Source organism: Vanellus vanellus (assembly GCF_965231255.1).
Source record: "Vanellus vanellus genome assembly, chromosome: 1".
NCBI lineage: Eukaryota > Metazoa > Chordata > Aves > Charadriiformes > Charadriidae > Vanellus > Vanellus vanellus.
Window position 1 is genome coordinate 121,753,782 of NC_138905.1, and position 22,201 is coordinate 121,775,982.

Consider the following 22,201-nt stretch of genomic DNA (forward strand, 5'->3'; position numbering starts at 1 on the left):
GGACAGTGAAGCTGCAGTGCCTGTGCCTCTGCAACTCAAAGGGGAAAGGCAGTTTCCAGAAAAGTTTCACAAAGTTTATTTTACTACCTCTATTAAGACCGGCCCTGAACATAGGCTTTGATGAAGAGAAGAGGCTGCTGCAAGGTAGTCCCTGGAAGCCGAAAGGTTTGGCAAGTTTCTTCAGCTCTGCAAAATAGTGACTTAACTTTTATATTGATTTGAGAAAAATTTGAGGGAGTTAAATGCATTCCCAGAGAAAATTGAATCTATATTTCTCCACAGATACATGAGTCAGAGCATCTGAATGTGTATTGCCAAATATAGTAATTGCGCTCCATCAGAAGATGGATGCTGGAGTATAACAGCACACTTTCCAAAGTTCTGTTTTAATTACTCATTTAGAGAAATTATCAGAAGGACTGTTTTCCATATACCTGCGAAAGCAGCTAGATGAAGAAATGTTATATATTTCATCAGAAATGGCAGTGAGACTCACGTTATGACCCAGAGCTCCTCAGTAATGAAGAACAAAGCCAGCCAGTAAAGACAGCAGCGAAACTTTGACTATTTAACCCGATCTGTACGCATTAATTTGCATTTTCAGGCTACCCCCAGCACACAGGGATGTTCCGGGACACCACCACCACCCCCCCCCCCCGCCCTTCCCGGGGCGTGTGGGGAAAACAGCAGTACCACTGCTCGTAACGGCTATTTGCCAAGGACGAGTGTGCAAGGGGGCTCCGGCCCCATCAGTTCCTGAGGCAGGTCCTGCCCCAGGACCTCCGCCCTGCCCGCTCGGCCGAGGAGGAGGAGGCGGGGACAGGTTCCCGCCTGTGGGGGACAGGGACCCCCCTCGGGGCCCGGCCACCCGCTGCCGCGCCTCAGACGCCGCCGCCAGGGGGCGCCGCGCCCTCTCGGATGGGGGCGCGAGGGGCTCGGCGCGGGCGCGGCGCTGATTGGCTGGCGCGGGCCGGGCAGGGCTCGGGGCGCCGCTTCTTAACGGGCGGTGGCGGGAGGGAAGGAGCGCTGTGCTGGGCGGGCTACTGCGAGCCGGGCTGCCGCTGCCGCGCGACATGAGCGAGGTGAGCGGCCGTTGGGGCGGCGGGGGAAGGGGGCTTGTGGGGGCCAACCGCCGCAGCCCTTAGGCGAGCGGCTCGGGAGGTTGGAGGGTGGGCAGCGCTCGGTGTTGAACGTAACCGTCCCTTCCCGAAGGGCAGGTGGGGAGGGCCGGGTGCTTCCCGGGCTGGGAACCCGGTGAGGCTCTGCTGTGCTTCCCGGCAGAGCTGGTGGACCTGAGTGAGAGGTGACTCTCTGCTGGGTGGGCGAGTCTGAAATACATAGCCTGAAATATAAACCCTCTCTTCTCGTAAGCGGATCTCTACAGGTGTATGTGTGCTCCTTCGAAGCACAAAACAAGGCAATGTTTTACCCTTTGAAGGACCATGTGCACTAATGGAGAATCGTTTACTTAAAAACCCTAATAATTTAAAGATGTATCTAGTGCTTTCCTATGCAGAAAGAAGGATTTAGTAAGTTGTGTGAAAGTTGATCTGCTACAGCTCATGGAAAAGAATGCCCTGTTTGTAGTTGGATGCTGATGTAGGCTTTATAAATAGTGTCCTGGGAAGGATTACAATTAAGGAAAAAATGTAAATAATGCCAAACATGTAAGGATCACTTGTACTGTTGTAAATAAGCTGAAAATTTTCACCTGTGTTTTTTTTGCAGTGGAAAAATTCTCTGGGGCAAACTAGTATTTTTTGTTATCAAAAGTGTTGCTGGGCTGGATGACTACTTGACAGTGTAGTCAGTCAAATGCTGGGCAGGTTCGGCTAGCAGATCCCATATTCTCTAGTGGAACTCTTTCTTTGGGAATCAGTAGAGAGAACTGTAATGACACCTTACCTAGCACCTATTTTTGGAGGCTATTTCCTGTTATAAAAGACCTGCTACTTCATTAACAAATGGGTCTTTCTTAACACCAAGAGTAAAATTAAGGGTGACACCAAGTAAGTTCTGACTGGCTGTTGTGCAGGTGTTAACACTCTGCTGCATCTTTACGTGAGGTGTAAACCTGAGACAGAGTAATGTAGTCGCATGGTCTCCAGTTCAGGGATTTAGGAGGAGATGCTTACATCTTGGCTTGCAGGTCAGGCTACATGGGGAAAGCAGAGGAAACCCTCATTCTGCTTTTCTGCTGCTTGCAGAGACCAGGCAGTGCAGGCGTAATGCACCAGGCTCTTCATGACTTCTTCTCGGCTGCTGCCTGTATTTGCATCAACTGGATAGAGTTCATGCACTGTCCTTTTGTCACCTGGGCTAGCTGAAGTGTTCTGTGAGATGCAGCACTGCTATTCTGCTACTTAAAAATAGTGTTCAGAGAAAAATCTGCTGGTGAGGAGTAATGATTGGGTGATGCTGCTGTACTTACTGTAACTGTACGAGGCACCTTTTTTTTTTTTGTGATGGTCCTGTGTTGGGTTGTATTTGATCAGTAATCACCCTTTCATAGTTTGAATTAGACTGTGTGCATTGTGGATTTTAAAAGTCCCAAGGAACATGAAGATCATCCCTAATACCAGCATAGGGGTTCTCTATTCATAATATGTTTTCTCATGCCTCATAGAACAGTATTCCTAGAGAACCCTTGGAGGTGGAAGTGATGCCTCTTCCTCTGGTGCAGTGCTAAGCCCTGTATGTGTGACACTTAGCACTGTGCTCAATGTCTTCAGTGCTACTGTCACTATCATTCAAGTAACAATATTGGCAAGTTTATCACTCACAGCTCCACTGAAGAAAGGCTTCCTTGCTGTTACTTGCCTGTCGGCTATTACTCAAAAGATGATTCTTTTCCCAAAATGCAGATGAAAGCAACTGGACCACCCCAAACCACCTCAGTGAAAAAGGCTGTTAAAAAACGAGGCAAAAAAGATTAGCGGAAAGCAAGCTCCTTAGACATCTGTTTGCTGTATTTGAATGGGGGTCTTGGTGGATTTCACTTGTCATGCTGTAACTGAAAAATATTTTTATGTTCTTCATTTTAATCTGCTAGAAAATCTGAGGACAGGGTGATTGAAAAGATGCTCATCTAGAGCCATCAAAAGATTATCCCAAATAGAATGGTGATGGGAGGGTGGGAAGGCTTTTTGCTTTATGTTAACAATCATCAGGATTTGAGCAGAGCTTGAAATGCAGTTGCAGAAATCTGTGAAGGGAGCTTTCACATCACTCAAGTTATTTGCTGAGACTTTGCATGGGTTCTTATTTTGCTGCTTCAAGCAAAATTAACTTCGTTCCTGTTTATGGGCAGTGATTACCAGCCTCCTGGTGGAGAAAGCTGAACAGGAAGCAGCCATTCATCTGACTATAGCACTGTTCTATTTTCTAGCAGCTAACTCACATTTTTTTTCAGGAAGGATAAGGAACTTTTCTGCAGAAAATCTCTACACTTCTCCCCCTGCAATATTTGTCAAAAAAACCCCACGTTTAAGATGTTCTGTCTGCTGGGCAAAAGTCTGGCACTGTAACTAGTTACAGGGAACGTGAGGTGTAAGAGTTTACCTGGTAGCATTGGAAGACATGGTTAGTGCTTCATGCTGCTTAGTTTTGGTGGCAGATAGGTCATTTAGCTGTATGGGGAACTCCTCAGAACATTATACACTGAAATGCATTTTTTAGGTGTTGAGGACAGATTTTCAAAGCTACTTTAACTGAGGAACCTTTTCTTTTGGTCTGTAGATGTTTTCTGTTATTTTTAATGAGCCTAGAGAGAAGGGCCATGCTGGAAAACATCAGCTGCTGTCAGTGAGCGCCTGTGAGGCGTAGCCCTTCTTCCATTAAAGGTCAGTGGTCACATAGGATGAAGTGGGGGAAGTAATCCTGGGTGATGGGCTTATAGACCAATGCCAAATTGCTGTTCACAGCCAGCAGTTTTACCAGTGAGCCTCTAGACTCACAAACTGGCATAAACCTGTTTCACCACAGGGAATCCTGTCATCTTACCATTTTTTTATCTACCTGACATGTTGCAGCTGATATCTGGTCATGATGACAGTATTCCCCTGGCATGAAGGTTCATGAGAATCATTTAATCACACAAGCATTTTTACAATGGTCACTGCCACTCTTGCCTCCTGTGTTGAATGATTCTGGCTGTCATCAGGAATCAGCTCTGGACTTGGGAAGGAGCACACTTAAACAGTATGGTCTTACAGCCCTGGATCCTGTTTTGGTGGTTTGGGGATGAAGCACATGTGTAAGGGGTTGCAGTTTAAAATAGCATTAGCAGAGATTGCCTTGTTGGATACATTTATTTCCTTTGGATATTAAAGGGTCAGAATGGTATTGCTGGGGTAGGGGAGGGGTTCAGCTTTAATGTGTTATTTAGGTGACTGACTTTGGGAGAGCCATTCAGGAAATCTACCTCATCAGCCCACATGCCTGAGGCACCTGTGACTTAAGAACTTGCATTGGAAGAACCTTACACAATATGAGTGAAGAGCTGTACTGATTGCCAGGGTGCTGATGTGCACCACCTAAGGCAGGGTTTGAGCCAGCAGCTTGATATATTTGAGGAGCAGCCTAGCTACCAGACAGTAGCATGAATATGCTAGCTTTCCTCTTGAAACAGGCATCACACAACCAGGCACATGAAATTCATAAGACAGAAGAGGAGAGCTGTTAGGGGTTTGACTCTGTGGAGTGGTTAGGTCCCTTGGTTGGGGACAGTAAGAGCTAGAGACTTGATCTCTGTAAATGTAGGGTTTTTTTTTCTTAGGCTTTGAATACAAAGAACACAAGGTCTTGTTTCTTCCTTGAGCTACAGCAAGCTCTTTCCCTTTGCCTTATGTTGCCTCTGGCCTCTTGAATCCTACAGCTACTGCTATGTTGTGCCCACCTTCAAAAGGATCATGAAGGGTGCTCCTGTGACTTGTGATAGAGGTGTGCAGGGCATGCATGTTGGATGAGCTGTGGGCAGCTCTCCTCTGCAACCTGGAGTACAGAACCTTTATTTTAGAGCTCAGATCATTCTGAATCTCTGTTCTGGAGTTCAGATCACCGTCAGTGGGATGTACTGAGGCAGCCAACTCAAAGATGGCTTCACTGGAAAGGTGACATAGCCTAACGCTAGGGTTGGAGGTTTTTTTTTTTTTTTTCTGAAATTTGAGCTTCACCAGTTGGTGTGGGGGGAGGTGACACTAATCAGCAAGGCAGCCTCTGCTATGGCTCTTTTCAAACTTTTCAAAACCACATGGCCTGGTGTTTTGGGCATGCCCCTAAGCTGGCAGAATAACAGAGGGTATCTGCTTGTCTCCAGGTTGAGGGAGAACCTGGAACATGTCTCTATCACTCTGGACAAGTGTGGTCACCAGGAGGCTATTAGAAAAGGAGAGGGCCATGGACAAGTATGAAACATTAGGCATGTGCGGAGGCCTCTACTTGAAACTGTAACTGCTTCAGGTAGTTAAATGGGAAAACTGAGGTTCTTTCATGGGTTGCTCTCCTGAGTTCAGTTGAATCTGTTCCACTGAAATGGTATTTAGGGTCTTAGAACCCGGTGTATTTAAACACTGAAATGAGGATTGTACACCAATAATTGTGATATCACTAAATCAAAGAGCTGTGTTTGCAGGGGGAAAACATGCCATGTTTGTTTAAAGGAGCCCCTGTGCTCTTGTGTGGTGCTTGTGGTCCTGGGGGTGTCTGAGCCAGCCAGTTGTCTTATGGGGGCCCTTTTGGATGCATTTTTCAGATACTGCTGTGACCCCCAACTGTTAACCACTGGCCTCACTGAGGTTATACACACAATAGGTACAAAACTGTGTAGATATAAGAGTGCAGCAAGAAAAGGGCAGGGTGGAGGAGGAAATTCTGCAGCTGCTATAGGATGGGGGTGGGACAGATAAGGCACATGAACATTAGTTTTTAATTTTAACTCACATCTATTTATTAGCTGAGTGGTAAATTGCAGCTCAAAAGAGGAGGAAGAAGGGAGAACAATAAGTTTAGATCTGTCACTTTGCCTACTCCTTCCATCAGTGTTGTTTCAGTGGGATTGAGCATCTTCTAAAATAGCACTTAGATCAATTTCCAACATCACTACTTAATTTGGTGAAACTGGCAGACCTACTGTTTAGGAAGAAGCACATTAGTTTTCTTGCAGTGTATAGAATGCCAATGTATTCAAACAACACAATACTTAAATAAAGAAGGGTTAGTTTTAATAATATGCTTCAGATACAGTGTTCCCTGTTTAAAAAAAAAAAAATAACTTAAAGCAAAAGCTTCTGCATTTGTAAAACAGGAAAGCTCCAACCTTCATACTGCAGTACTTGAGAATAGAATATAATTTCAGGTTGCAAAAGAATATTAGTTTCTAGTCCAATGTCCCTAAATTTGTAATGCATTGGGAAGTCTGAGAGTCACCTTCCAACAGTTTCTACATTAACTAGATCATGCTTATGATGAAGTGTGGTATGTAGTAGCATTTAACTTCAGCAGGAACAGTGGTGGCCCTTTCATCAAAGGTGTTTGGGTGTTTGTTTATTGATTTGAATAAAATATTTTATTTCCAGGCCACTATTTGCTATTGTCTGTCATCCCTTTTTTTAGGGATGACTTGGAAAATGTCTCAGTGTTTACATGTTTTACCTCTTCTCTGTAACTTTTCTATGGAATAACTTACAATAGAGTGGCTAGGCCTAGACACTGGGTATGAAAATCATGAAACACCCACTTCTGGCTGAAGAGGATTGGGAAAAGGCAGCTGTGTGCATCAGAGGAAAGCTATGCCTTTCTTTAGCCTGTCTGTTGCAACAGAGCCTTAAATTCACTGAGCCATGTAATGCGTTCTTCTCTGCAAGGTATGGGATTGTCTAATGAAGACAAATAACATACATTCTCCCTCTTTCTAAGAAACGGTGTTCTGTTTCTTTTTATTCAGTTGTTTGGACATTGGTTTTCTAAATAAAAAGACATAGATAAGTGGAAACTAGGTCAAATCATAACTAGCAAATAATTTTTTCCCCTTCTTCCTGTACTTTTAATTAAAAAAACAGTATTTATTTCTCTATAGAAAGAGATGTAAGAGACAGACTATATAGGCTGCCTTTCTCTTAATAGAAAAATGGATGGCAACCTTGATAGAATAAGTTCAGAGTAAGCAGCTGCAGAAGTGTTGCAGTTGTGAAACTTAATATTAATGACAGGCTCTGAGGTCACAATTTATCCCTACTCTCCATGTCTGCTCCCTCAGAGACCTGACTAGTCTACTTATAGGTAAACTGGGCAAGTATCACATAGGCAAGGACTTTTGCTGGTGCTCTCATCTAATCAATTCATACCAAGTGGGATATAGCCTTATTTATGGACTAACATGGAATTTGGAGGAAGAAGCACAAGTTTAGGAAGAGAAGAAATGAAATTTGTCTGCCTACATGCCTTGAATATTAGTTATAGCTGAATGATCTTTCCTCTTAGAGAAGTATTATTTTACAGACACTGAATGTTCTTAAATTATCACCTTACTATATAGTGCATGAAATGTGACCTGAAACAGTGCTGCAGCTGCTACTGTGAGTACTGTGACAGTAGACAGAATGATGTTAGAGATCTCTTTTGTTATAGCTGAAAGTAAGAAACAAAAGGGGAAAAAAAAAAAAAACAAACCCCAAAATGTAAAAGGCCGTGTCCTTGTCTGATTTGGAGACTTCAAAGATTCCTGGACTGGGACAGCAAGCTGGTGAGAAGGGTGGCACCAGGTATGAGGGCTCCAGATTTTCTAATGTTTGGAGAAACAGAGCTATAACTATGGCAAAATGTATGCAAGTGTATATTAAGTGGCTTTAACACGGAGTCTTAGTGTCCAAATGCCTGACAAAAAGCTCTGAGCTGTTCTGTCACCAGCCTTATTTGCTGTTCTTTGGCTGGCAGGCTTGATTCTAGCTGTGCTGTGGAGCCAGCTGCTGGATAGTGCCAGTGGGACTAGAAAGCTGCAATAGTAGAACCAGGAAAACCTGAAACAAATTTTCACATTATAATGGTTTAAACTTGGAAGGGGTATGCACTGCTGTGCACTTGAGCAGGGGAAGGTTGTGTTGGATCACAACACAATGTAAGCATTCTAAAAGTGAACAAGAGAGACCTTTAGGCATCCTGGCTAGCTCTACATACTGGTGTAGATGTATTTGTGGAGATTTTTAGGTGCACCTTTTCTGGGAATGATGGAGCATAATTCAGAAATGCCCTAGTTAGTGCTAGCTTGCCCCAACCCTGGAAACAGGACAACTCCATGTTATGCTAAAGCTTGTTAATCTTAACAAGAGTTAGCAGGCTCCTCTAGAGTGAATCGGTGAGACAGCTGGAACAGTTCTGTTAAGTCAGCATCTCCAGTAGGAACTAGTAGGATTGCACATAAGAAGCAGCTTTTCACAGAAGGTGCCTTAGTTTTGTAGGGGGTGGAGGAGAACTTTCAAGGAAAGTAGTGTTCTACACAGTTTCAGAATCACTGGGCAGAGTGCTAGAAAGCAGGCAGTACCCATTGCTAATGCCTGCTTTGCATCTCTGTCCTCTGTGACCTACAAAATAAGCCTTGCTACCCAGCAAGTACGACTGGTCAGGGCACCTGGCTGTCAATCTGCTTTGGTGATGCTTTGCTCTTTATGAATCTAACACTAGAGGGATTACCAGGCATTGAAATAGTCGTTGGCAGCATTCTGACTATAGGAAAAGATGTGTTTCAAGGAAAAGGCTATCAGGATCATAAGTAATTCCTAAATTGATGCAAGTGGGTAACTAAGCAGATGAGGAAAAGCTGAATAGCTCCGAAGACATCTTTGATTTCTTGAATTTTAATGGTATTAGACCATTTCCTAGTAATGATTGGGATATGAAGGAAGACCAGTGATTTGTGGGCATGTTTTCATAGACATTGTAGCACTTTCCCACAAATAGTTTGGCTTTAGTGGATTAGTATTTCTAAGCCATACTAAGAAGCTGTGTGTGTTTCAGCAGAGCCCTCAATAGGCAGTAGGGTGAGGCTGGGTTGATCAGAGGAAAGTGTGCCCTATTCTATGAGGGGATGTGGGAGTTGGGCTTTGGATGTCCAAGGTGGACTTCCCTTCAAAAGGGACCAAACAATTCCAAACAAGGTGAGTGAAGCCTTCATCAGACAGATGCAACAATCTGGTGGAGTGAAGCCTGCCTGTGGTGAACCAGATGGTAATGCCTAGCTAAATGTGAAAACACGTTTGAAAATGCTAAAGTCCAAGTTTGGGTGGGGTGGTAGAGGAGAGGTACAGAGACAGAAAAACAATTCTCACAAAAATCACTGGCATGTCTTTCACTTGAATTCTAGGGATTTTCGTTCCCTAGCTTGAATGTTTCAAGTAATGGGATTCTTGCTGTCTCTCTCCCTTTCTCTTACAGAAAATGTTTCTTTCAAATACCCAAACTTAAATTATTTTGTTTTAAGATACTGAATACCCTATTTTTTTAAGCACATAATTTTAACACTGATTCAAATACTCTGAAGAAAACCTTTTATTTGAATTTAAGAGATACTGTGTGGTGTTCAGGAAAAGAATCTGAATAACATTGAGATCTGGTTTCTTGAGTTTCAAACATGTATTAGTAAAATGTGAGGTAAAAGGGAGACACAAGTTTGAAACTGCTACAAATTGGAAGCATTAACTTGGTAGGAATGAGGAGGAGAAGAGTATACTAGGCAAGAGGGGGGTGGCTAGGCAGGCAGCTTTCTGCAGATGACATGGTAGAAAAATAAGACATGGCTTCATAGCTGCTTCATACATACCACTACTCTACTCGGATCTGACAGATACACACTTACCACTGGAACAGAGAGCAAACACATTGTTGGCTTGCATACTTCAAAATGCATGGGCCAGCACACATGTGCCACAGTTTAAGTGGGGCAGCCAAATGCCTAAGGCAGGCCAGCTTCGTGCTGATCCTAGTTTGCCAGTTGGACTTGGCTAGCTATCACATCTTTCCTGCAGCACACTTGGTAAGCTACTGGACAACACTAAAATCCAAGCCAAGCTGAATGGATGTCTCAAGTAAGATTACAGGAGACCCTCTCTTTGTTTCATAAGGCTTTTTTTCCAAGTGCTGCTTTGTATTCTTTGCTTGGAGTAAAAGCTTGGTGCATTTCCACTGGAGTTATGGGATGGATCTGCAGATGCAGAAACATTGGTAGCAAAGGATTGATTAATGTAAAATTAATGCAATACACTAATTGCATTAATGTAAACTGCAAAAAAAAGAGACCTATGTTGCAAATTGTCTGAATTCTAGAAATGTCTTTTGCAGTCATGCCGTGTAAGCCTTTAATAGATGTTTTTGTCTGACTGCATGTGTCAGGCAGCACATAGCTGGATCTAAGAGAATGTTATTTTATTTCTGCATGAAACTTCCAAGGAACTTATTTTCTGCCTAGTCATGGGATGGGTGTGTTAGAATATTAACAAAATGAATGCATGACTTTTTTTGGAGGGGTGTTTTAAGGTCCTTTTTTTTTTTTTTTAATGGTATTGAATGATGGCTCATATGTGAATAAAGTGAGAATGTCTAGTTGGGTAACACTTTTCTTTCACTTCATATGCAAGGCACAAAGTGCAGAATAGAGCTTGATACATAATGGGAGACTGAAGACAGAAGGAATAACTGATGACTACTTGGAGTGGAGAAACTTGCAAGTTTTCATTGAATTTGAATTGGAAAACACAGTTGTGTGGAGGGAGAGTGAAACTAAGGGGGGGATGGGGGGGTATTTGCTGAGTCTGCCTGACCACATATCCCCTGCACTTAGTTCATGGCTAGGGCACTGCAGGAACTGTACAGCATTTAGTCTTAGGGCAGGTAACCTGGTGGGTCTGTCCTGGAGCCAGGGACTCTGGGAACTACCTACAGCGGCTCAGTGAAAACTGCTTTCTTTGCTGCTATTAACAATTAAGCTGATAGCAGCATCAATTTCATGGACCAGCTGCAGGGTCCTGGGAGCTTCTGATTTGTGGAAATCCCTATTTTTCAGCCAGCTCTTGGACAGAGCTAGTGACCTGGCTCTTCTGCTTGCTGTATCAGTGTATTTGGTTGCTGTCCCTGATTTCTGGCAATCAAGGTGACCTTGTGCATCACCCTGTCCATTTTCCTTTTTAGTATGGCAGGGTTGTTTCTAATAGCTTGGCTGCTATTCAGACTCACAGTACCAAGACAGCTTTGCTCCAAACTGCATCACGCTTCGAACATAGCTGCTCCCCTAAAGTCTCAGCAGGTCAGTTCTGATACAGATTTGAACAATGTGGGACAAATCCTCTGTCAAGCAAGGGCCCATTTCAAGGCAGCTTCAGCATCCAGTTCAGGGTTCCCCTTGCATGAATCACCTTGTGGCACAGAGCCAGAGATAACAGGTTTGCGTCATCTCTCTGTGCAGCCACTGGGCAGGGTGCATTGCCAAGGCTACAGCATGCTCTCAGGCCAGTGATTCCCCTGCTACTGGAATAGCCCTAAAGAAGTTACTGTCATAACTGCAAATGGCTCTGGGGCTGCTTGGAGTTGCTCTCTGTGACCAGACTGTCTACCCTGGGGGTTTGAGGAGTAGAGTAAGTGGTGCATAAACATCTTTGCAGCTTCGTCTTGCTGTTGTCTGGAAAATCAGAAGGCTTTGCCCTAGGGTAAAGGCAGAAAGTTCCTTTGCATGGCAATTTGAAACTGCCATAATTAATACCTTTTAGAAAGCTGGCTGGTCAGTTACTAGTGCAGTCTAACAGACTGTAATAACATCTGTTTACCTCTGAAATATGTAGGGAAATGGGGAGAAACTGAGAACAACTTTTTTAATTGTACAACTGGAAATAAAAATGCCAAAAGGGGAAAAAATGCCAGAATATTTGCAGTCTAGGAAGAAGCAGCCTGTTTTAATAATGATAGTCAATATGATCAGATATGAAGCAATTTGTCAGTGCAGACTTTTGCCATTAATAACCCAAACTGTCCCTTGAAGACAGCCTCTAACTCAATTACAGCTGGGTTTGTAGCTCAGCAAATTAAATTACCTCAAACTTCAGAAGGGTTTGGAAGAATGAAATATGAAGTAGATATTTATTACAAAAACACCATCCATAATCAGTTATATTATGCCTAGGCAAGGACTCTGACCCTTTAATTGTCTTAGGTACTCTTCCTGTCTGGGGACACTAATATTAAATGATACCCAGGATACCATCTGAATCCAAATGCTTTTTCCAGATTCCCCAAGGTTCTGTTTGGCTCCTAATCAGATGCCACAGTCAATTGCCACTAATTGTCAGAATTGACTGCACAGGTGGCCAATGCTTATAATTTAGGCTGCATGGATGTACCTGTGTTGCTCCATGTTTTTCTCTGTTCCAGAGTAAAGATTGCTAGGAGGTAATGCAACATCACAGGGAGGTACAGCATGCTATGTTTTGTGGTATGACTTGCCCTGATTTTTCAGTTCCCAGAACAAAATTGCAAAGCCTCCACCCCAAGGTATTGTTTGTTTGCCTGTTCAGTTGCCCTGGTACAACTGTTTGTGGATCAGAGACATCAACTACATTACTGAAGTGATCAACAGAAACTATGTATTTTTTTACCTGGATCATTTCAATGATTGTTTTCAACACAGAGCTCTGCTGAAAGATTATTTTTAACTTCAGTAATTTTAGTGCTCCTATTTTCTGTATGACCTTGCAAATAAATGAGGCCTTGGGGATGGGAAGGTGCAGCTGGATTGTGCTAGACCGGGAAATAGGATTTCTTAAGGTGGGTTTCCTGCCCAAAAATGCCCTTTCTGGAACTGTAGTGTTGGGTCTCATGCTACCAATAGATAAGAAATAATAGGAGAAAGGAAGAGACCACCTTCAGAACCTCAGTCCCTTTTCACTTATGCCATCTAGCTTAATCAATTTTTATGCAATTGAAGTATTCCTCTGGGGTCACCTTGATGTTTCCTCTTTATCAATTTCCAGTGTAATTAGGATATGGGCTGTATCACCCATGTTGAAATGAGAGCTGAGGTAATTTTTTGGCAAGTTGTGTGAGAAGGCTTGCTCTGTAGTTGACTTAACCTTCTTTGCCCTTTGCTAAACAAAACCTAACATGCAGTTTGTAGAAATTCCACAGTATCACACTGAGGTTCCAACTCATGTGAAGTAATTCTGCTGAGTTGAAGACAACTACTTGTCCACATATGAGTTACCCCTCTAAATAAACCTTGCAGGATCAAATCCTCCATTTCCCGCAGAAAAGAGGGATTACTTCTCATGGCTGGCATGGTAATTAACAGGATTTGGGAAATACATTCTTGCAGCTGCTTTCAAAATTAACTTCAAAGATACCATTAATCCCTGCCTCAGAAAAAAAAAATGTGATTACAATGTCTTTGGAGAAATATCTGCTTAATAATGTTTTAATTCAAAATATGCTAATAACCTAAATATTAAGCAAGCTACTGTTTCTGCTAATTATGTTGGTTACATCTGGTGTTGGTGTAAATATTCTGTTTAGAACATTATATTGAATGTGAATACAAAATCAGCAGGTTCTCACTGTGCTGATTTATAAATTACAGCCCAGCATTGGCAAAAGTGGGGCACAGTGAAAGTTCTTCTCAGTGCTATTAGAATATTTAAAAACAGCACTGTAAATGGATTCTTATATCCCAGACAGTGATTCCCTCTGCTCATTTTCATTAGGTGCCTCCTTATTTAACCTGGAAATGTGCTGGGTGCTGGGGTTCCGTTGCCTGTGTACACTCAAAAGTGCCTGTTCTTAGGACTTACCTCAAGCCAAAAACTCTGCATGAAAGTGAAAAAATTACACCTCTTAAATTGAGACAAATGCTTTAGGACTGTGAGCAGCCCTGTGATTAAGGCACTCTGCTTATTGGGTAGACTATGCATTTTGTATATTCATGTCAATAAAATGTTTTACATGGACCATGACCACATTTGAAACAAAATAGCCCAGGATCAGGGACTACAACTGTCACATACCCTGAGAAGTCCCAGCTTCAAGGTTACTCCTTCAGTTCCCATTGCTTTTTCTGTGCCTGGTTGTCCAGTGGATCAACAGGAGGGCCAGAGCCTTCCTCCAGCATGCCTCCTGGTGCTGTCTTGTGGGAGTTATGGGTTCACCTGCAGTAAACAGTACCTAAATTTGCATGCCCTCCTTCTTGGGGAAATGCAGCAACCAGTACATCAACAGTGAACCTGGCAAATTGTATGCTTTTCATGCAGGCTTCAGCTTGTATGGACAGCTATACCATGAATATAGTGCTTTCCTTCTGTGTCTGAAAGAATTCTTTGAGGTTTAATTTGCACTAGTGTAAATGACTGGCAAAGGTGCAAGGATATGAATGCTGAGGTCCAGGTCCTCAAGGACAGATGTTCTGTCTTTCATAGAAAGACAAAGGAAAATTGTGAAGAGATTGTCTTGCCCAGATCATTGCAATATCAAGACCTAGGTACTGGTCCATGGTGTGTAGAAGGAAAATCATCTGTAATTATCCATTGCCTTGTCAATTTTTGACAAATATTTCTCTGGTTTCTAGGCTGACAATGTGCATGTGTGTGCATACTCATGGGGGTGATGGAGCACTGGAACAGGCTGCCCAGAGAGGCTGTGGAGTCTCCTTTTCTGGAGTTATTAAAAACCTGCCTGCATGCATTCCTGTCCAACCTGCTCTAGGTAAACCTGCTTTGGCAAGGAAGCTGGACTAGATGATCTCCGAAGGTCCCTTCCAACCCTTACCATTCTGTGATGTACATTCGGTGACTAGAAAAGTCAAAGGAAAACAGTGCTGGTCACTGTGCCAACTTTTAGCCACTGCAGTTTGAATCCTATCAGTTCATCTTAGCTCATGTGTGAAGTTTTAATTTATTAAAATAGCTATAGGAGAACCTTAATAAAATTAGAGACAATCAAGAGCTGGTCAAGTAGAACACTGCTGGACCCATGAAGATAATTACAGAAATCGTCAGAGTGCCAGGGATCTTTTAGTTTTGACATCCAGTGTTGAAAGATGAATTCTGGCACTCTTGCTCTGGCAATATTATGCTGCCCTGGCAATGCAAGACACCAGGAAACTGGCTGCAGAAAACTCCCTTTGCATAAAGGAGCATGCAGAGAAGGTGCTACACAGGTGAGAGTAGAGGCCATATCCTAAAGAACTGAGATCCTAGGGTGAGAGCAGTCAAGAAAAAGCGGTAGTCTCCAGAAAGCCACTTCTACTGGAAATGTAAGCTTGGTCATAACCAGGAGTGGGCTCCTTTGTACTGAAGTATATGTTGATAAGTATTTTTCCTTTCTGTCAGGTGCCCAGAAAATGTGGTCTTGATTTCTTACAATGATGTGTAAGACAGAAGGAACAGACACATTATCAGATTTATCCATCATTCAGACAAAATATTGGCTAGATGTTCTGTACCTGATGCTATTACCCTAGATGTGGTCTTTGAAGGATGCTTTCATCTCAAATATTCAGTACCATGCCTATAAAAATGTAGGAAAAAGGTGGAGGAACTTGTAAAGGATGCACAAATAGACTAGTGAGGGAAGTTTACCTGTGTAGCTTCTAATGCAATTTTCATTACTATATTCAGGCTTCTCTCTGGGATTCTTTAGTTCTGTCTGCAGATGTTCTTTAGCTGTTACTGGTGTGAATGAACCTTTACACCACAGAAGTTGGTTTGGGATTTCCCATCTGGTTGTATTGCAACTAGTTTTGAGAAGACATTATAATAGGAGAGAATGAGTGAAATGGCAGAATTTGTGCATGTTCTCTCCCAAATGTTCATTTTCATGTTTTTTGATATATAATTCCAAAAAATAGTGATGCTAAAATTCCAGTCCCATTACTTAGAGATCAGGTATCCCTTGCAGCTTCAGTAAACAAATCTTTGTCACAGCAGCATCATTTTTCAAGCTGTCAACTTATCTTAAACATGGTAATATATTTTCTCCTTCTTATTACCAAATTATTTACTGTGTTGTGGTTAAGAGTAATGTTTTTCACACTTAAATGTGTGAAATGCTGAGTGTTATAGTTTCAAGTCAATACATGACATTAGAAAGAGGTTGTCAAACATAATGAAACAGAACTCTTCAGTAAAGAAGGGTTTAACCTAATTAATCACTTTGAATCCTGAATTCTACAGAGTATATCAGCTCAACCCAGATCATAGCTGCTTGGTTCTTGCCCCTACTTAAATTTTGGATCTTCATTTAGTTTCTGACATACAGCTTGTATTCTTTGTTACAGCATGAAAGAAAAGCAATTACAAAATTCCCATTGATTTCAGTCAGCTCAGGATATCACCTCATTGCATAATTATTTTCAAGTGGCATGTATGCATAATATATTGATCTACTGGTAATAGCTAATGTTTCCCTCAATGCCCACGGATAGTTTTTAAAGTGAATGTTGTTTTTCTGGATGTCTTTTTTTTAATAGCAAATTTATACCAGCGATTAAAAAGCATGGGAAAACTCTGGGCTTTTAGAACCAGATGAGTTGAATATAATATGCCTGGACAGGAGGTACATGGAAAAGGAGTGAAGTATGTAGGTCCCACATTTGATAGTCTTCTGTTCTGTGTTTTTAATACAGATTTCTCCAATTCATTCTTTAGTTTGTAGGAAGTGTGCATGCTAATGTAATGTCCTCAAAATTCCACCTTGGAGAAACTAAAAAAACGGACTATGAACCGTCACGCGGTGATGCTTACATACTAAGTATGATTTGGGATCTACCTATGCCTATAGTGTAATGAACTTCAACTCGGGCTTCCTTCAGTAGTCTAAAATTCTCAGTATTTTCAAAGATCAACCAACACTAAAGATCAGCCTGTAAGAACTTTGGTTTTTGTGTTGTTCCTGGATAAATTCAACCCTAATTGTCCTGATTTAAGGAACTGTACAGGAGGCATTTAGTCCTGAAAAACAGTAGGTAGAAATTGCTGTATCTCCTGATTATTCTGCTGCTGACTAGGAAGCTTTCCCTACTTGAAAAACATGTAAAGTCCTTAAGCAGATATTTACAGTGATGTTTTAATTTGCAGAAAGGTTATAAACTTTAAATTTGAAAAATGTTTTTTTTTTTTTTTTCAGCACTCTCATTTTAAGGCTAAAGCAGCTGAACTCTAATGAAAGCAAAAGGCTATAAAAAAAGGCGCTTATGAAATAGTTTTGTTTGATTCAATTTATCTCTTACAGAGAAAATTTTGTCTGGAGAACAGATGGTAGTGCAGAATAAAGGCTTGCTTGGCGCACACAGCTGGCTGACCCACAGCCACTTTTGTGCTGCATTGTACTAACATGGATTTCCTTCTGTTACATGTACTGCTTTTTGTTAGGGATGGACCTGGTAGCAGAATAAGGCTTAAGAGGAGTTTAGGATATGCCCAGACTTTACTGCTGTTTCTCTTGTCAATGAATACAGAACATCCTAGTCACACTTCATATATGTCAATTAAATTATTTTTTGTCTACACTAACTCTTTCTGCTATTCACTTTATGAACTTTTTACTGTTTCTATTCTCTTAATTCTACCATTGGATACTCTTTCAGTTTTTGATATAGAAACAACATACTTCTGAAAATCTGCAGCCACTGCTTTATTGGGATACAGCCTTGTTGGCCCGCACTCAGATGAAGTGGCAGAATGATGTTATTACTGTATAGGTCCATTTGTCAGAACTCTCTGGCAGTTTCATGTCCCTGATCTTGGCTTTATGTGGCTCATCAAAAAACAACCAACCCCTCTGCCTCCCAAAATCCTGTAATGAACACCTGGTTACAATCCCTAACACTGAGGTGCTAATTGGAACCATAACTGAAAAGGTCAGGCTATTTCAAGGCAAGAACAGAATGTAAGATTAAAGGCAAAAATTAGGCTTGGGGGTGCAGGAGGGGCTAAAATAACGAGCAGGAAAGCTGCTGCAGTAATTTAACATTCTTCTTGAAAAGTCCTCCGGGCTGCAAATTCACTTTTGACCTTAGTTTGTACACCTAGGGGACTAATTTAGTACACTTTTTCATACCACATTAACTAGCTGCTGTGTATAGCACTGAGAATTTAACAGGAAAGTAAACCTGTTCTTTTCTTATAAGGATTTTGAGCATGTGGCGATGGTCCTTTTTCCTTCCTCTTCTGACAAATTGGGAGTGACTTTGATTTTTGGAGACACTTTTAATGATGTGCCTTTGTTTTGTAAAACCACTGAGTTAAAAAATTAATATAGCCCCAAGCACTCAAACTGTTTCATCCTACACAACATAGCAACAAAATTGTTTATCATGTTTTACTGTATAATCATTATGATTTTGCATCCATGTTCATTTTGGCCCTGATGTTTCTTCTTTGATGCCTAGTGGAAAGTTTATTCAATGCTTCTGTTGTCGTGCTTGCCTTAGAAAATGCTGGGGGATTTTAGAAGCAATCTTTGAATGGAGGAAGCTGGCTACAAGTTATAGGAAACAAAGTGTTAGACTGCTTTTATTTTTGAAAATATGGTCAACAACTTGAGGATTTTCTTTTAAAAACAAACCCTGGAAATTAATATTGTTTTCTTATACTTCACTGATTTTAATTTGATCCATTGCATCTGAGGACAAAATCTGTTACACCAGCTTTTGGAGGGCTTTCATCCATTGCTTCTTGAAAATACCCCTAGTAACTCTTCCTTGTGTTTAATTCTCTTGTGCTCTGAATGACACTAAAAAGCTAAGCTTTGTTCTGCAGTCTGTGGTAGCATCATGAAATGTGATGAAAGAAGCAAGAACCTCCAGCTGCTAATAATACCAGCATCTTGAAAATGTTTTTTAAAAAAATAGGTCCACTGAATGTATTGAAATAAAAGGCTAAAGGCTTTCCAGGTGGATGATCACATTGTATATGGCTTTTTCATAAGTTTCAATGGCTTGTTAATTAGAAACCAATTCTCAAATCCATTCACTTGGAAGACAGCACAGTACTTATAGGTTTTCCTTCAGTTATATAAATATTTTGATCTATCAGAAGCTTGTTTGGCAGACTTTCAGGCTTCAATCTGTATATGTCCAGTTGTCACCAATCAAATAAATGGCTGTAGAATACTTAGGCTGATTTCAGACTTAAAGAAAAATCTTGACCTCATGAATAGAAAAACCTTAATTGACTGAAGCCAAGTTTTTATTTGTGTGGGTTTTTTTTTTTTTTTTGACAACTTCCCCCTTTCCCTGAGAGGAAATCCTGAGACATGAAATAAATGTGTGGATCCATATTCCAGTACTCCATCAATAGCAGACCAAACTTGACAGGTATAGCCTAGGGAGGAAAGAGAAGCTTACATAAAAGCTAAGTAGCACAGCCTGAAATGTGAAATAAGACAACTTGAAAAAGCATTTAAAAACAAGGAAAGAAAAAGCAATATAGCTGCCATATTATAGACAGGAAGAATCCACTATTTTGTTGTTTTGTTGTTTTGTGTGTTTTTTTTTTTTTTTTTGAAGGGCCCAGTAAATTAAGACTAAAATCTAGTTTCAAATGTGGACCAAAATTGAAATATGGAAATATTAACCAAACTTTAAATAAAGCCATAAAGGTTAATATCTTTAGCAAAACCAGTTGTTGGGTAGATTTATTGATTTCTGGCTGTTGGTAATTTATGTTTTAGTGAAAGATGTTTATCCCTTTTAGAATCCTATTTTTTTTGTTATTGGCCAAGTTTTATCCCTTGTCTTAGTTCTGAGGCTCCAGGGAGAAACAAATATATTTCCATTGTATGGGGAGACTGTAGCTGTGGTTATAGACGCTTTTTTTTTTTTTTCTCTAGGGATGCTCTGTCTCATTGCACGGAGTGAGAGATGAGGCAGAGCCAGTAGAGCAGAGATATATGCATTGAAGTCTGCCACAGAAGATGAGTAACCTCACCACTGGCATGTGGATGCACAATAGACCACATGTAGCTCTTTTGTATTCTCCTGAGGGGTTTGAAGAACTTTCTTTCGCCCTTGGCTTTCTTAATAAGAGCTAAGAGTACAGATGAAAGTTTTGTACTTCTGTTGTGATTAGCTCTATATACACAGAATACCCTGAAAATACCACCACTGTGGGAGATGAAGGACAAACCAGAGCAGTAGAGAAGGTTTTAACCAGATATTCCAGAGTAAATACCTTCAGATAAGTATGCTTGTATGAATTCTCATAGGAGAATTGATATGGCTGTCCGTATTTTGGTACAAACCATTTGGTTTGCAGTGCTACTGCAGCTGTTAACTTTCCTGATGCATGAGGACGTGCTGCCTCTGATGGCAGAATGTGGTTGGATTTATTCACTTAGTTTAATACTCCTAGTTTTCTTACATGTACAACCCTAGAGGATGAGTTCTTTAGTCTATTTCAGTAATACACGCAAGTATGAATAATTTTGCATAAGAAATGCAAGTTTTTCCATACTTGCTGAAGTACCTTAACTTCATCTGTGAGTTGCTTTCTCTGGGGGATGCAGCATAATTGTCATAGAGTGACTGTTCCTAAGCTAGAAAATTACCTAGTAGTGTAACCACACAGCTCTGCCACTGTGAATATTTATTTGGACTGCAGTGGTGTTTGACACATGTTACTTAGCAGAGTGACTTAAATCAGTTTGTTTCATGGGAAGTCATGAGGCTATTCCTCTTGGACAGAGAGGATTGAAGTGGGAAGTTCCATTTCCACTTGTGGCTAGAGTGGAAAGATGAGTTTTCTGGCCAAAGTGAGGTCAGAAGAATTATGGAAATGGAGGCAAAGCAGGGACCTGAAGAGATGGCTTACTGTAGCTCATACCCTTGCACTGCTGGAAACTTGATTACACATATCCTATTACTAATGTGATAGTTACATACAGTTGCACACATAGTTATACAGCTGTACCTAAATCATGGTACTAAGTATTCCTGTTCTGACTGGTAGTATTTCCAAGCAATATTGCTTGAGGGTGAATGACTGTCAAAGGTATCAAGGAGAAACCAGGCTGTAACTGCTAGTAACTCCAAGGGGAAAATGCACATTCAAATGTGTTCTGACCACTTGTGTTTTTTTTTATTCCCCCCCTTAACAGAGACAAGGAACTGGAGCTACAAATGGAAAAGACAAGACATCTGGTGAGAATGGTAAGGGTAGACTGTACTTCATGATGAAGAATATTGAGTCAAACTGAGCCACAATATTTTTTAATGTAATGATAGATGTCAAGTAGCAATGGCCCTGTTTTCATATCTTATCTTTTGAATGTGTTTTAAAAACTGGAAGGGCTTCAGTGGGATTATTTTCTTTACATTTGAATGTTCAAATCATCTATTAAAGTAGAGACCTGATTCTGAGCTTGTACTATGGTAAACCAAAGGACTGTATAAAAGGCAGCGCAGACACAAATAAGGCTAGAAAAAGACTGTGTCAGGTATGTGCAAAAAGGACACCGAGGGATTAGGTTATGTATTATAAGCAGCTGCTATCTGAATGGGGAGGTTGGGAAAAAGTAAACTAATCACAAAGGACATGCTCATAAACATAGTTTCTGTGGTCTGATTCATCTCACTTAATTTTATGCACATAACTAAGATACCAAAGTTAGAAGCCACTTGCATAGTGCTCGTTTGAGTGTTGTTTGACATAGGATATGGATGGAGCTGTTCACATGGAAGAACCATATGGCAAATAGGCTCTTAACTTTGGTACTCTACCTGAGTGAATCTGGACTTGTGCTCCACTGCTTTAAGGGGTGAGTCATTGCTTTTTCGGCCTTCAACAAGGCAGGAACCAGTTTCTGCCCCTTAAGTCGCACAAACAATTCTAATTACAAAAAGTTGTTGTGTTTTAACTGAAGAAAATCAAACTGAATTTTCAGTGAAAACAGCAATTTTTTTTTTAGCTGAAATCTCCTTTTATTTCCTATAGGAGGCAGAAATGCTTTACACACAAATGATCACATGATTAAAATCCAGTGACCATCAGAAAGTTTTCAAAGGAAAACATTTTGACCAACTTTATATACCTAGCTGAATGTGAGGCGACATCAGTTTGTAGACATTCATGAATGGGATAAGGACTGAATTATACAAATATGCTGTCTGCTTCTGTTTGATCATCCAGTTCTAATTGAAAGAATATGTTCTGTTAGTCTGTCCTGTGTACTGAGAAGC

The 22,201-nt window shown here is 41.1% G+C and overlaps 1 protein-coding gene across 1 annotated transcript in view; it reads left to right on the forward strand.

Moving 5' to 3' along the window:
• The first annotated feature begins 1,030 nt into the window (after nt 1-1,030).
• Nucleotides 1,031-22,201, forward strand: part of PCP4 (Purkinje cell protein 4) — a 55,781-nt gene continuing 34,610 nt past the window's right edge. Inside the window, exons 1-2 of the mRNA XM_082484867.1 lie at nt 1,031-1,082; nt 21,121-21,172. Coding sequence (XP_082340993.1) covers nt 1,074-1,082; nt 21,121-21,172 — 61 coding nt within the window. The 5' untranslated portion in view covers nt 1,031-1,073. The remainder of the gene's footprint in view (nt 1,083-21,120; nt 21,173-22,201) is intronic.